Source organism: Muscardinus avellanarius, assembly GCF_963383645.1.
Source record: "Muscardinus avellanarius genome assembly, chromosome: 6".
Taxonomy (NCBI): Eukaryota; Metazoa; Chordata; class Mammalia; order Rodentia; family Gliridae; genus Muscardinus; species Muscardinus avellanarius.
In genome coordinates, this window is record NC_137791.1 from 139,840,858 (window position 1) to 139,853,180 (window position 12,323).

At 50.1% G+C, this 12,323-nt stretch overlaps 1 protein-coding gene across 2 annotated transcripts in view; it reads left to right on the top strand.

Annotated features, from left to right (window-relative positions):
* Positions 1-12,323, top strand: part of GAK (cyclin G associated kinase) — a gene marked incomplete at both ends in the record, with an annotated part of 64,498 nt that overhangs the window by 313 nt on the left and 51,862 nt on the right. The window contains 3 exons of one of the 2 annotated variants that reach the window (XM_080697140.1): positions 7,103-7,164; positions 8,319-8,378; positions 9,653-9,767. The exons of the other annotated variant lie outside the window; for it this stretch is intronic. Of the exons in view, the coding sequence (XP_080553266.1) occupies positions 7,103-7,164; positions 8,319-8,378; positions 9,653-9,767 (237 nt within the window). The remainder of the gene's footprint in view (positions 1-7,102; positions 7,165-8,318; positions 8,379-9,652; positions 9,768-12,323) is intronic. 2 annotated transcript variants of the gene reach the window in all.

Below are 12,323 nucleotides of genomic sequence, written 5' to 3' on the forward strand. Positions count from 1 at the left end.
GCCCGGGAGCATCACCGCTGGGGAATGGGTCAGGGCAGGCCCGGGAGGGTCACCGCTGGGCCGGGGGTTTGAGCAGGCCAGGGTTCCCACTAGACTGGGATCTGGGGAGGGTAGCTACAGGGAGGGGGTGTCGCGTGGGTCAGAGTCTCTGGAGGTGACTGAGTGTGCGTTGATCACTTTCTTGCTGGAGGGGGTAGAGTCAGGCCCAGGATCCCGCAGCAGAGTAGCAGTGCTGTCAGGAGGCCTGGGACCCCAGGGACCTCAATCAGGTGCCGCTGCTGAGAGGGATGGGCATGGGAAGGGTCCCCAAAGGCCCGAGGCTGGAGTCAGGAGGTGAGCAGTGTTGCTGGGGTCGGGGTGGGGGTAAGCCAGAGCTCTTTGCATTACATTCAGGGCTGCTGTGCACCAGAAGTCCTCTCTCCTGAATTCCAGGGAGTCAGGACTCTCCTGAGGGCTGTGGAGCTTCTCAGTGGTCAGAGGCAGGGTTGAGGCTGCCACAGTCTTGCTGAACTTGGTGAGGGTGGAGGGTAGACAATGCTGGGTCCTACAGTACATCTGTTCTCTTAGAGTCTGAATGTTTGTCTTGTCCCTAGATGTCTTTTTGTGTATGATTCTGTATAAGCAGTAGCTATGACCTGTATACCACTCTGCAGGGTGGATATCGCTGTCAGCTGTGTGTCTTGAACTCAGTCTGTTAGCAGTATGGTGCAGCTTCCTCACTGTTCTCTCCCTTCCTCACACAGGTGATCGTCAGTGTGCATGGAATTCGTTTCTCTTCTGGGTTTCTTTTACCTTTTGTCTAGTGGTGCCTGGGGTGTGTCAGGTGTGATCAGCTGTGAAGCTTACAGGCTAGACACAGTTGTATTCTGTTGCACTGCTTTGGGGAGAGGAAGTGGGGCCCTGGCCAGGTCTGTGGTAATTTTCAGGGCTGGGAGGTCAGCCTTCAAGGTGGTCTTTTGTGGTTATATGTGTTCCACTAGGAGCAGGTAACTGGCCCAGGACCCTCATGTCTTTATTCTAGAAGGCCTGGGGGATAGCTGGCTGAAGCATTATAATACAGTTTATGAGTGTGGTCAGAAGCAGATTTTTGGTATGATTTGGTGAAAAAAATCTCAGATGCTTTTTCATTTAGAAGTGGGGCCAGTCCCTCCACTAACATTCTGAAGCGTGATATTCCCTAACTTCTGTTAGAACAACAAGAGTTTCCCCAGATTATTTCATTTATTCTGAAAATACTGGGCAGATATTTTCACTTTTCATGAATTCTGAGTGGATAGGACCTGGTTTTTGCCTTTGTGGAATATAAAATAAGATACAGACTCAAATGACTGAAGAACAAGGCCACATGGGGTGGGGCAGGATAATAGGGGCCTGCAGAAGAGAGTGTCAGGATAGGAGGGATGGGGCTGGGGCAGGGGCAAGCTCAAGGCCCGAGGGCATTTGCAGGTGGGAAGTCCTGATTGGCAGGACAAGGAGGTTCATGGGAAGCAGGAAGCTTTGGCTAGTTAAGAAGCACCCAGAAAGAAGAACAAGGAAGTGTGGATGGCTGCTGTGGCTGTGGGGAGAGTTTCTTTCCCTTTGCTCTCTAGGTGAACCGGGAGATAAAAATAATCAGTGCAATGATCAGGCTTAGATTTCTTCCTTTTAGACCTTATAGGTGGTGTGAGGACTCTTTCTGAATTGAAATAGGTAAGAGATCTTTAGTATTTTACAGAGACATATTTAAGTAAGTTTCTTGGATGGCAGCTTTACACAGAGGCTGTGGGTAGTCCAGCAGTCTTGTATGAGGAAGGCCACAGTTGGAGACCCTTGGCTATAGATGTTTATGGCCAGTCTCAGGAGCTGATATGGGAACACAAGAATACATCCAGGATACTTTTGGGCTGGGCATCTCTGACTGTTGAGGCAAGGTTTCTGTTGCCTTATTGCTTATGAATTCAGAATTCATGAAAAGTGGGTAAGTCGAGGTAGGAAGTGTAAGTGATGCCACGCGACTGTCATGGAGCTTAAGTGCCACTAGCAGCTCCAGTAAGCCCTCGTGTGCCACAAACAGGAGCTGGGACTCCTGCTGCAGACCTGGGTTCTCTTCTGAGGGGCACACTCTGGTCCCAGGTGTGGTGCTGGTGCAGTGCATATGAACTCCCAGGGACGCTTGGTTGCAGTCCTAGTGCTCCACCTGTCTGACGCCCAGACACCACTTTTTAAGGGTTTCCGTTCATTTCTGTAAATTGTTCTGGGCTGGGTGAGGCCCAGGGAACATTTGGAATTGAATGACAGTTGCAGAGTTTTCATGTCATGTGGTCAGCACTGGCTGCTAGTTCCGGAAGCTCACAGAGGCAGTCCTGATGGAGGAGAGCACTGTACTGAGCCAGGATTTTCTGTGTGTCTACAGGGTGCATGGGATGGTGCTGAAAACAGATGGTTAGATGGATGTACAAGCAAATGTAGCACTCCTGAGGATCCTGCTCTTGATTTTTTTTCTCATCTTTTCTCCACAGCTCCCCCTCCAGCCCCTGGTATTGAGAATTGAACCCAGGGTGCTCTACCTCCGAGCTACATTTGCAACCCCCATTTTCTTTCTTTCTTTCTTCTTTCTTTCTTTCTTCTTTCTTTCTTTCTTTCTTTCTTTCTTTCTTTCTTTCTTTCTTCTTTCTTTCTTTTTTGCGGGTCTGGGGATGGAACCCAGGGGCATTCGATCTCCGAGCTACACCCCGTGCCCTATTTTTTTATTCTTTATTTTGAAACAGGGTCTCATTGAGTTGCAGAGGGCCTCACTAAGTAGCTGAGGCTGTCTGTGAACCATGATCCTCCTGTCTCAGCCTCCCGAATGCTGGGTTTACAAACGTGAGCCACCACGCCTGGATGTGCCCATTTTTTCTGCAGTTTTATAGTTTTATGATTGCACATTTATACCCGTGGTCAGGACCACATAGTTGATGTGTGTTTAATTTTTCAAGAAATTGCCAAATGTTTTCCAGTGGATGTGCCATTTGCTGTTTCTAAGAGCAGTGTTGATCAGTGTTAAGCATTTTGGTTATTCTACATCCTAAAACACACTTGCATTTTTTTTTTTTTTTTTTTTTTTTTTTTGGTGGTACTGGGGTTCCTGGAAGCCCTTCTACCTCTGGGCTACACTCCCAGACCTATTTTTACATTTTTTTATTTGGAAACAGGGTCTCCTAAGCCAGCGCGCGCGGTTGGCTTCGAACCTGCGCGATCCTCCTGTTTCTGCCTCCCAAGCGCGGGGATTACAAGGGGATTACAAGCGTGCGCCACCACGCCCGGCCACACTTGCATTTTTAAAATGTCAGAGGTTCCGATAGGTGTTTAGGTTTGAATTTGCATTGCCCTAGTGGGCACTAGTGGAACAGCTTGTCTTGTGCTTACCTGCCAGCAGCAGATCTTTGTTCATGTGTCTGTTCTTTATTTTTTATAGAGCTGGGGATCGAACCCAGCCCTTTTTATTTTTAGTTTTGAAACAGGGTCTCACTAGGTTGCTGAGAGTTGCTGTGTTATTGACCTGTCCTCAAACGTGTGATCCTCCTGTGTCAAATCTCCCAAGTGGTGGGATTACAGGCATATGTGCCCCCATGCCTGGCTTTGTTCTTTTTTTTTTCCCTTTGGTGTTGGGGATTGAACCAACAAATAGGGTTGGGGGTGTAGCTTGGATGTGGCATTCTACATCCAAGCTACGCCCCCCAACCCCTATTTTTTTTTTAATATCTAGAAACAGGGTCTTGCTAAGTTGCTGGGGCAGCCTCCCAAGTACCAGGATTACAGGCATGTGCCACCACTCCCCGCCAACTTTGTTTCTTTGCTTATTAAAATCTCTGTTGTTAGGCGGAGACAGGAGGATTGCGCAGGTCGGAAGCCAGCCGCATGCGCTGGCTTAAGAGACCCTGTTTCAAAATAAAAAAGTATAAAAAGTAGGTCTGGGAGTATAGCCTGGAGGTAGAAGGGTTTCCAGTACCACCAAAAAAAAAAAAAAAAAAAAAAAAAGAAAAAAAATCTCTGTTGTTGGAGCTAGAGCCAAGCATGGGCATGGTGGCTTATGCCTGTATACTTAGTACTTGGGAGACTGAAACAGAATTACAGGTTTGAAGCCAGCCTCAGCAATTTGCCGATGCTCTCAGTAATTTAATTTCTGAATAAAAAAAATAAAATAGCATGGGGGGTATAGCTCAGAGGTAGGACATCCTTAGATTCAATCCCCAGCACCGAACATATGAGCACACGCATGTGCGCACGCACGCGCGCGCGCACACACACACACACACACACATACACTTTTGTTGTGCTTGGTAGGGTAGTGCATGCCTGTAATCATAGTACTTGGGAAACTGAGGCAAAAGAGTCACAGGTTTGAGGCCAATGCACAGTGACTTAGTGAGAGCCTATTTCAAAAAAAAAAAATTTATTTTTAGTTTTTTTGGTGATACTGGGGACAAGACCCAGGGTTTTCTACTTCCAAGCTATACTCCCAGACCTATTTTCTACTTTATTTGGAAACAGGGTCTCACTAAGTTGCTGAGAGCCTCACTAAGTAGCTGAGGCTGGCTTAGAACCTGTGTGATCCTCCTGTCTCAGCCTCCCAAGCGCAGGGATTACAAGCGTGCGCCACCACGCCTGGCTTAAAAAAAAATTAAAAAGGCTGAGGCAAAGCCGGGCATGGTGGTGCACGCTTGTAATCCCAGCATTCGGGAGGCTGAGACCGGAGGATGGTGGTTCGCAGACGGCTTCAGCTACTTAGGCCCTCTGCAACTCAGTGAGACCCTGTTTCAAAATAAAGAATAAAAAATAGGGCTGGGGGTGTAGCTCAGCAGTAGAATGCCCCTGGGTTCCAACCCCAGTACCACCCCCCCAAAAAAAAAAGGCTGAGGCAGAGGTAGGCATGGTGGCTCACACCTGTAATCCTTGTATTTGGGAGGCAGAAACAGGAGAATCACAGGTTTGAAGACAAGCCTCAGCAAGTAGTGAGATTCTCAGCAATCTAGTGAGAACCTGTTTCAAAAATAAAGTAGGGCTGGGGGTGTAGCTTGGAGGTAGAATACCCCTGGGTTTCATCCCAATACTGTACATTTGCACATACATACTAAATAAGTAAACAAGTTGTGGAGAAACTTAGGGACTCTGGAGAAAATAAGAACTCTTGTTTATTGTTGATGGAATTGTGAATTAGTATAACTAGTATGGAGATCAGTTTGGAGGATCCTCAAAAAAATAATAATGGAACTACCATATGACCCAGACTTACTACTCCTTGGTATCTTTCCAAAAGAATTAAAGTCAGAATATTATAGTGATACATGTATATCCATATTTGTAGCAGCACAATTCACAATAGCCACAGTATGACAGCAACCCAGATGTCCATCAACAGTTAGGTTAAAAATTGTGGTATATACATACAATGGAGTTCTCTCTACTTAGTTATAAAGACAAACAAAATTAGGTCATTTGTAGGAAATGACAGCGCCTAATTTAAAAAATATGTATAGGGCTAGGAGTATAGTTCATTGGTAGAGCCCCCTGGCTTCAATTCCCAGTACCAAGCACACAAAAACATTTATGTTCTGGTTTTCTTTCTATTTCCTGGATAGAAGTCCTTTATCAGATATGTGATTTTCAAAACCCAGCCGGGCGTGGTGGCACATGCCTGTAATCCCAGCATTCGGGTGGCTGAGACAGGAGGATCGTGGTTCGCAGACAGCCTAAGCTGCTACTTAGGCCCTGTGCAACTCAGTGAGACCCTATTTCAAAATAAAGAATAAAAATAGTGCCGGGGGGGTAGCTTGGAGGTAGAGTGCCCCCAGGGTTCTACCCCCAGTATTGGGGGGAGGGTCTGTGTCTTAACTCTAGGTGTGTAGAAACACGATTGACTCTTGTATCTTTTTTATTTTTTTGGAGGTGATGGTACTGGTGATTGAAACCAGGAGCATTCTGCCTCTGAACTGCACTCCCAGCTCTATTTTATTTTTCATTTGGAAACAGGACCTTGCTAAGTTAAAGTACACCTTGGACCTGTAGTCCTCTTGTCTTGGCCTTGCAAGTACTGGGATTGTGGGATTGTGCTGCTGTGCCTGGCTTGAGTTTTGTATCTTGCTCATATCTTACAACCTTTTTTTTTTCCCTTAAGATTTCATCAGGTTTGTACATAGATTATGGTATCTGTACATAAAAATGTCTTCTTCCTGTTATCTGGTTGCTTTTCCCTTTTTTCCTGTCCGACTGCTCTGGTAGGAACCTCTAAGATCGTGTTGAATTTCAGAGTGAGAGCTCAGGTCCTTGCCTTGCTGCTGGATCCACCATCAGGAGGAGATTTCTTTATGTTCCTGGTTTGCTGACAGTTTTAAATTCATGATGTGATTTTCTACTTGTAGGAAGCTATTAAAAAAAACTAGGCAAATTAAACCTAAAAATTACAGAATTTAATTTTCAAATATGAAACCATCTCTGGTCATGGTATATTATCCCTGTTTTATATTGTTGAATTTAATTGTTGATATTGTATTAGAATTTAGAACATGTTAAAATTGTGGCCCATACTCATGAGTGATTTTCTTTTTGGTACTGGGGATTGAAGCTAGGGCATTCTACCACTGAGCTGCATCCTTAGCCCTTTTTAGTTTGAGACAGGGCCCCACCAAGTTGCCGAATTTGGTCTTGGACTTGAAGTTGGCCTTGAACTTGTGACCCTTCTCCCTGATGACGCCTGGCTCCTGAGTGATCCTGGGCTTCCACAACATCCGTCGCAGCAATGCCCCTTTCCTGCTCCAGGTGTCTGCATCTGTCCTCTACATCAGCCTTCCTCTGTGTTTGATCAGTCAGCCCAGAATTCATCAGTTTTGCCTGTTTGCTTTCAGAGTACTGGCTTGGTTTTGCTGATTTCCCCTGCTTCTTCCCCTTCGTTGATCTGCCTGAGGCTTTTCCTTCCTGTCTCTGAAGCGGAGCGTGTAAAAGGCAGTGCATAGAAATTGGGCCATAGTTTTTTGTGGAAATCAAATTACTGTCCATGGCCACAAATCCGGTTTGTATATTACTTAGTAAAGGTATTTTTAAGCTTAAATTAAAGTACTGAACTGACACGTATCTTTGTTTTCAGGAGGGTTTGCGTTTGTGTACGAAGCTCAAGATCTGGGAAGTGGCAGAGAGTATGCGTTAAAGGTAACAGGACTGGCTGGGCATCAGGGCGATGTATTGTAAAGAGGTCTCTTAGATGGGCTGGGGGTGTGCACACTGTCACCCTAGTACTTGGGAGACTGAGGCAGGAAGATCTCAGGTTTGTGGCCAGCCTCCGCTATTTAGTGAAATTTTCCTCAAGTTAGTGAGACTCTGTTTCAAAAAGATAAAGAGGCCGAGCGTGTTGGCGCATGCTTAAAATCCCAGCATTTGGGAGGCAGAGACCAGAGGTTCACAGTTCTCAGACAGCCTCAGCTACCTACTGAGGCCCTTCACAACTCAGTGAGAGCCTGTTTCAAAAAATAAAAAAGACTGAAAAAATAGGACCAGGAGTGTAGCTCGGAGGTAGAATGTCCCTGGGTTCCACCCCTAGTACCACAAAACCAGATGAAGTCTAGGCTGCGTTAGAGATGGCTCCCAGGTCTCACTTCTCATATGTCTCCCAGGCAATGTCTGCCACCCTTGCCTCCTCCGTGTTCTCGTGGCTCACCTTAGAGCCGGCTTCTCCAGCCTGGGTGGAGGACTTTATGGGGATGTTTCTGTGCCGCAGGGAGAGCTAGCCAGTCAGCCTTGGAGGGAGGCATGAGGTGACCTCATCATGGTGCGATCGTAGCCTCTCGGCTGTGTGCCAAGTAAGGGTCCAGGTGCAGGAGGGTTCAGAGTCATTCACGCAGAGTGGTTCCTCAGGACGCTTGCAAATAGGGATCTTGGTGAAAGGGGCTCCCTAGGACCTGGGTGCAGGGTGGGTGGCACTGGTTTTGTGCTGAGATGCCGCTGCAGGCCCAATTTGGAGAGGCACCAGGGTGGCCTGCCCTGCCTGGTGGACCCCAGGGGCCTGCTGTCGGCTGTCCACAGTGCACTCCCTTGTCTACTGAGGGTCCCCTCTCCTCATGACTTTCATGTTTCACTCGGCCCACTTGGACAAGAGGCTTCTGCTTTACTTTTTCTTGTGCCCGTGGCTCACGAAGGCCCTTTCGGGGTCTCTGAGCCTGTCAGGTCAGTTGTGAAACTGCAGTTAGACAGGCTGCACGCTCTTGGACGTGGTGCTTTTCTTCTCGGGGTGGCTGTATGAGATGTGGTGTTATAAAAAGTGGAAGCTAAACAGCCTTCAACCTTCTCCATGTGCTGTCTCCTGACAGAGGCTACTCTCCGACGAAGAGGAAAAGAACAGAGCCATCATTCAGGAAGTTTGCTTCTTGGTATCCTTTCCCGGGGCTGAGGGCCAGCACTGTGGTTAGGGAGGGTCACTTGGCACCAGGCTGGCTGCCAGCCACCAGGAGCCTGCTCTGTGTGTCCTGGGTTTTCTTTCCCCTTGGTGATGGTGCTGGAGATTGAACCCAGTGGCATTTTACCTCCGAGCTATAGCCCCAGCCCTAATTTTTTTTTTAATTTTGAGACAAGGTCTTCTAAGTTGTTTAGGGCATCACTAAATTGCTGGAGATGACCTTGAACCTGCAGGAGCCTCCTGTCTCAGCCTCCCAAGTACTAATAATATTACAGTCCGGTGCTACCACACCCAGCTTGTGAAATTCTGTTTGATGTGTTAAAATTGGCCTTTTGTTCTGTGTGTGTGTGTGTGTGTGTGTGTGTGTGTGTGTGTGTGTGTGTGTGTGTTGGGTACTGGGGGTGGAACCTAGGGGCTTTCTACCTCTGGGCTACACTCTCAGACCTATTTTATACTTTATTTGGAAACAGGGTCTCACTAAGTTGCTGAGAGCCTCACTAAGTTGCTGAGGCTGGCTTTGAACCTGCGATCCTCCTGTCTCAGCCTCCCAAGTGCGGGGATCACAAGTGTGCGTGCGTGCCATGCTGGGCTCCCTTTTGTTCTTTTAAGACTTCCTGTTGACCATTTCTAGTAAAAAGGAGTTTTCTTCCCTGTTCTTCATTCTTGGGGTCGTAGTGAATGATTCAGAGTGTTGGGAAGGGCTCATTGTTCCTACCCAAGACTTCTCTACACCAGTGGGTAGGCGGGTTGGCCAGAGGAAGTGCTGCCCTGTCCCTGTGGTGGCAGGGGCGGGAGCTGTATGGACAGCTGTGGTCCCTGCAGCCTCAGTATGGCTTCCCATTGGCCCCCTCTTAGGCCTCCTCCCCCGCAGCAAGGCAAGTCTGCAGGCTTTGCTTTCCTGTCCTCCACCCTGTGTGCCCTCCTTGAGCAGGGGTCTCATCCTCGCTGCTGGCCACCCCAAAGGCTGCTGGCGGCCTCCTGGTGAGCAGCGTGCACACACCACTGCTCAGCCTCCCGCTGTGGAGCTCAGGACCCCACTGCCGCCTGGCCTGCGTCACTGCTGCTGTGCACTTGTTCCTCCCACGCCCTGGCCTTCTTGTGCCTCCACTTGGCCTCCCCTTTCTGCTCGGGTGCTGAGACAGACTTTTCAGGTATCAAGGCCGTGGTCTCTTAATGCTCTATGTTTATTTTTAAGTGCATAAAATTGTGGATGTTTACACACATTCTCCTTTAACACGACATCTGCAGAAAAAACTTTCTGGCCACCCCAACATCGTCCAGTTCTGTTCTGCAGCATCTATAGGAAAAGAAGAATCGGACACTGGGCAGGCTGAGTTCCTCCTTCTCACGGAGCTCTGTAAAGGTAAAGTCCCTGGAGCCTGCATAGTTGCTTTGCATCATTTGAGCAATTGTAAAATATTCTCAGTGTCCTCAAAATCCACTGGTCTTAATTGAAAGAGTGGGCCGGCGTCAAGCAGCCCCTGGATCAGGCTTGTGTGTGCCCCTCAGGGCTGTCAGCTCCAGCGCGTAGGGTGCTGTTGTGTCTTTCTGGTGGCGGGGTGCCTGGCATGCAGAGTGTGTGAGCAGGGAGGATCTCTGGCGGGGCGCCCTTTGTAGCTGTGTGGTCAGGTGTGTGTGTCACGGGGCTCCTAGTGGGTGCGTGACCTCCTCCAGGCTCCTGGAAAGCAGGGGCACCCTCCAGTCCAGCCTCAGTCCTGGTGTTGCACCCAGGAAAGCTGCTGTAATTTGACGGCGTGTCACGCGCGGTGCACGTCAGGTGGTCTCCACGTGTTCTTCCCACATACAAACCAGGACCTGTGTTCCTTAGTGGCCAGGAAGGCCCCACCTGGGATCCGGTTTCCGACACTGGTGGCAAGGCCCGTTGGTGCGACTCACTACTTTTGGGAGCCAGGAAGGTTTTGCATGGTGTAGATCCTGGTTCTGGGAGGTGGGAGTGGGAACTGAGGGACATGAGGCTGCTCCATTACTGACACACTCGTGGGCACTCGCCAAGGCGGTATGCTGGAGGAGGCGGCCGGGATGGGCGCAGGTCTGGCCCCGTGCTGGGTGGTGTGGGGAGCAGAGGATCCAGTCCCCTGCCTCACTCCTCTCTTGGTGCTCCAAAGTCATGATCACCGTGAGACAAGTTGACAAATGGTTGCACGTGGAGGTGCTGTCAGGTGTGTAGACACAGTCCAGGTGCTGTCCAGGGCCATCGAGAAGCAAGGGACATGGGAAGCCTGTGTGCCAGCAGGTCCATGGAAGGAGCCCTGAGGTCAGTCTCCCAGGACAGGCTGCAGCCTGGCCAACTTTCCCTGAGCCTCATTCCCCTCGAGGTGACCTCTTCCTCCAGGTCTGGTACAGAGCCCGTGAAGCAGGCGTGGTTCAGGGTGGGCTGCAAGTAGAGCTTGAGGTTATTCTGGCTGGGGGAACACTGTGCTGTTGAGACACACATCTGGAGTCCTGAGTGCCACTGAGACTGGGTGGGAGGTCCACCAGGGCTCTGTGCGGCTGTGAGTGTGGAGTTCCTGCTGGAAAGTTGGGTTCCAGGGTCCCCCCCTTTTTTTGGTGGTATTGGGGTACCTGGAAACCCTTCTACCTCCGGCTACACTCCCAGACCTATTTTATATTTTTTTGTTTGGAAGCAGGGTCTCTTACGCCAGCGCGGTCCTCCTGTCTCCACCTCCCCAGCCCGCCTCGGGACCCGCCTTTCATGCAGTGAGACCTGGGGGACACGGCACATGGTGCTCTGACGCTGCCTGGGGCAGGGCTGGGGATGCTGCCTCCAGACAATAGGCCGATTCTGCTGTACTTTTGAAACCTGCCTGTTGGCACAGCCCTGTATAGCCCCCAGGAATCTGCACACTGTCTAGATGAAGCTGACAGACTCCACTGTGCTAGGGGTTGACCCTTGAGCACCACTGAAGTCAGAGTTGAGTTGCGGAGGCTGCCAATGCTGGGGAGAAAAAGAGGGCAGGGGGTACCTGTTGAGATGGGGTGGGCAAAGAAGGCCCCTGGAAGGAGATATCTGGGCTGGGAGCTGACAGGGACAAGGGTGAGAACTACCCGGTGGAGGTGCAGCAGGAGCAAAGGTCCTGTGGCAGAGACAGTGGGGGCAGACAAGGGCACTGAGGGGGTGGCTGCAATCTGCTGGCTCTGCAGCCTTGGCTGTGGGCATGGCCTTGGCTCCAGTGCCAGGTGGGCCCAGAGTGTGTGGAGCAGACGGGTCAAGAACCCCTCTCTGGAGAGTAGGTTGCAGGGCTTGCAGGGGGTGGGGCACACGTGAAGAGGTCTCCTGGGCTGTCTAGAAGGGGTACCACAGGGGGAAATGCAGTGGAGTTTGAGCAGCCTGTGGACGCCCAGTGGGGCTATGTAGCGCTGTGTGTGTGGGGTGGCCAGCCCAGCCTGAGTGCCCTGGGTGCCTTGGTCTGATGAGCACAGGGTCATGGCAGGCCTGGGGTCACTGGGCTGTGGAGCCCAGGTGCCACCCCAGTCTGCAGGTTCTATAGTCCTGTCCTGTTAGCAGGTGGATAGCCCCGTGTTACCTAAGAAGACCCAGCGATTACTTCCCTGGAGCTATTAGTAGAGTTCGTGTCTGTGGTCGTTTTGCTTTGTAGCTACCACTAGTGGCATGCTAGTCCACTGCCTGGGGTGGCTTGTAGGTGTGCTCTGGGAGGCACTGGGGTGCTTGTATGCCTTTGCTCCTTCCTCCAGCAGCTGCAGCAGGTGTGTTTTTCTCCCTGGGGCTCCATGGCACTATTAAGTTTGCTTCTCCTGCTGTTCCTGGGCTGCTCTCTGCCAGCTCTGTTGTGACCCCATCCCTATACCTGCTCCCAGGGCGCCCCACACTGAGTTACGGTGAGACCCTCCTACCCCTAGTCCTTCCTGGAGTAGCTGAAGGACTGGGAGTGGTGCCAGC